Genomic DNA, 1,628 nt, shown 5'->3' with positions numbered 1-1,628 from the left:
ACAAAGCGAAAGGAAAGACAAAGGAGCTCAGGACCTTCGGTCCAAACTAACTAAAAGATCAGGGCCAATTATGAAGACTTTCGCTTCCACTAATTAAGGCCTTGCCTCTTTCTTGATTTTGGCAAGAAGAGAGGTGGCTGAAAGCTTCTTTTGTTGGAATGTTCTGTGATTCCTTTTATTCCATATATCTCCTAGGCGACCAACAACATCAAAGTACGGAGTGCCTTCCTGGGTGCCTCTTGTATATTTATCATAGCCTCCCACCAATCTATCACCGTTGAAATTTGCCGCCACTGGCTAGGATTTAGCCGCACACACGTCGCCCATTCTGTCACCTATTCGGCCCCAAGGTTTTAATTAAATTAGTAGAAAATTGAGCTCTATAAATGGCAGCCGCCCTTCCACGAGCTATTCATGCAGTGCACGATCGACTGATCTGTTAAGGAACAAGGTAAGCAAGAGAGAGGTCGATCGAGTACAGAAGAAGGGAGAGATGAGGAAGTCATTAGTAGTGGTGTTGGCTTTGATGGTGGCAGCGTCGGCTCATGACGTCCCAATTACGGACGAAGACCTAAAATCAGAGGAGAGCATGTGGAGTCTGTACGAGAGGTGGAGCCACGTTTATGGCGTCTCGTCGCGTGACCTTGCCGAGGATAAGAAGAGTAGGTTCGAGGTGTTCAAGGCGAACGCGAGGCACATCCACGAGTTCAACAAGAAGGAAGGCATGAGCTACAAGCTCGGCCTCAACAAGTTCTCCGACATGACGGTGGAGGAGTTCGCCGCTAAGTACACCGGTGTCCAGGTAGACGCTGGCGCCGCCGTCGTGACTTCCGCTCCTGACGAGCAGCCAGTACTGGTCGGCGACGCGCCACCGGTGTGGGATTGGAGAGACCACGGAGCTGTCACTCCAGTCAAGGATCAAGGAAGTTGCGGTACGTAAGAATAATAAACTAATAACTAATTAAATTAACGGAAACGTAGGTTAACTAATTAATTAATTCATGGATCGATTAAAAAAAAAGGGAGTTGCTGGGCGTTCTCGGCGGTGGGGGCGGTGGAGGGGGTGAACGCGATCGCGACAGGGAACCTGCTGAGGCTGTCGGAGCAGCAGTTGCTGGACTGCACCAACCCGAACGACGACTGCATCAATGGCGGGAGGGCAGAAAGAGCGATGCAGTACGTGGTGAACAACGGGATCGCCTTGGACGCGAGCTGTCCGGGGCCCTACTACCCGCCCTACGAAGCCGAGAAGTTGCCCTGCAGGACGGAGCCAGGCAGGCAGGCGGTCACATTGGACTGCATCAGGCAGTTGCCCCTCGACAACGAGGCCGCTCTCAAGGAGAGGGTCTACATACAGCCCGTCTCTGTGGCCGTCGACGCCAAGAATACTGGGTGGCAATCCTAAAGGGGGTGAGCAACAAATTATATATTTAACTAGCATGGTGGCCTGCGCGGCTAGCATCATTATATTTTCTCTTATATAATAGCATATATGTTTTCTCATTATATTATTCAAATATATTAAAATTACAACATAATTCTAAATTTTGCAACAACTTTACAAAACTACTAATGTGTAATATTCATATTGTATTTTATATACGTTTTAGTTATTAATTATTTTTAAT

The 1,628-nt window shown here is 48.3% G+C and overlaps 1 protein-coding gene across 1 annotated transcript; it reads left to right on the top strand.

Moving 5' to 3' along the window:
* The first annotated feature begins 493 nt into the window (after positions 1–493).
* Positions 494–1,405, top strand: LOC107275411 (thiol protease SEN102). Its single transcript, XM_015755770.1, has 2 exons — positions 494–932; positions 1,023–1,405. Exons 1-2 carry the CDS (start codon positions 494–496, stop codon positions 1,403–1,405), a joined length of 822 nt encoding a protein of 273 aa, XP_015611256.1.
* Positions 1,406–1,628: the final 223 nt, after the last annotated feature.

Source organism: Oryza sativa, chromosome 9, assembly GCF_034140825.1.
Source record: "Oryza sativa Japonica Group chromosome 9, ASM3414082v1".
NCBI lineage: Eukaryota > Viridiplantae > Streptophyta > Magnoliopsida > Poales > Poaceae > Oryza > Oryza sativa.
Note: the sequence above shows the minus strand (reverse complement) of the source record. Positions and strands in the feature narration are given on the sequence as shown.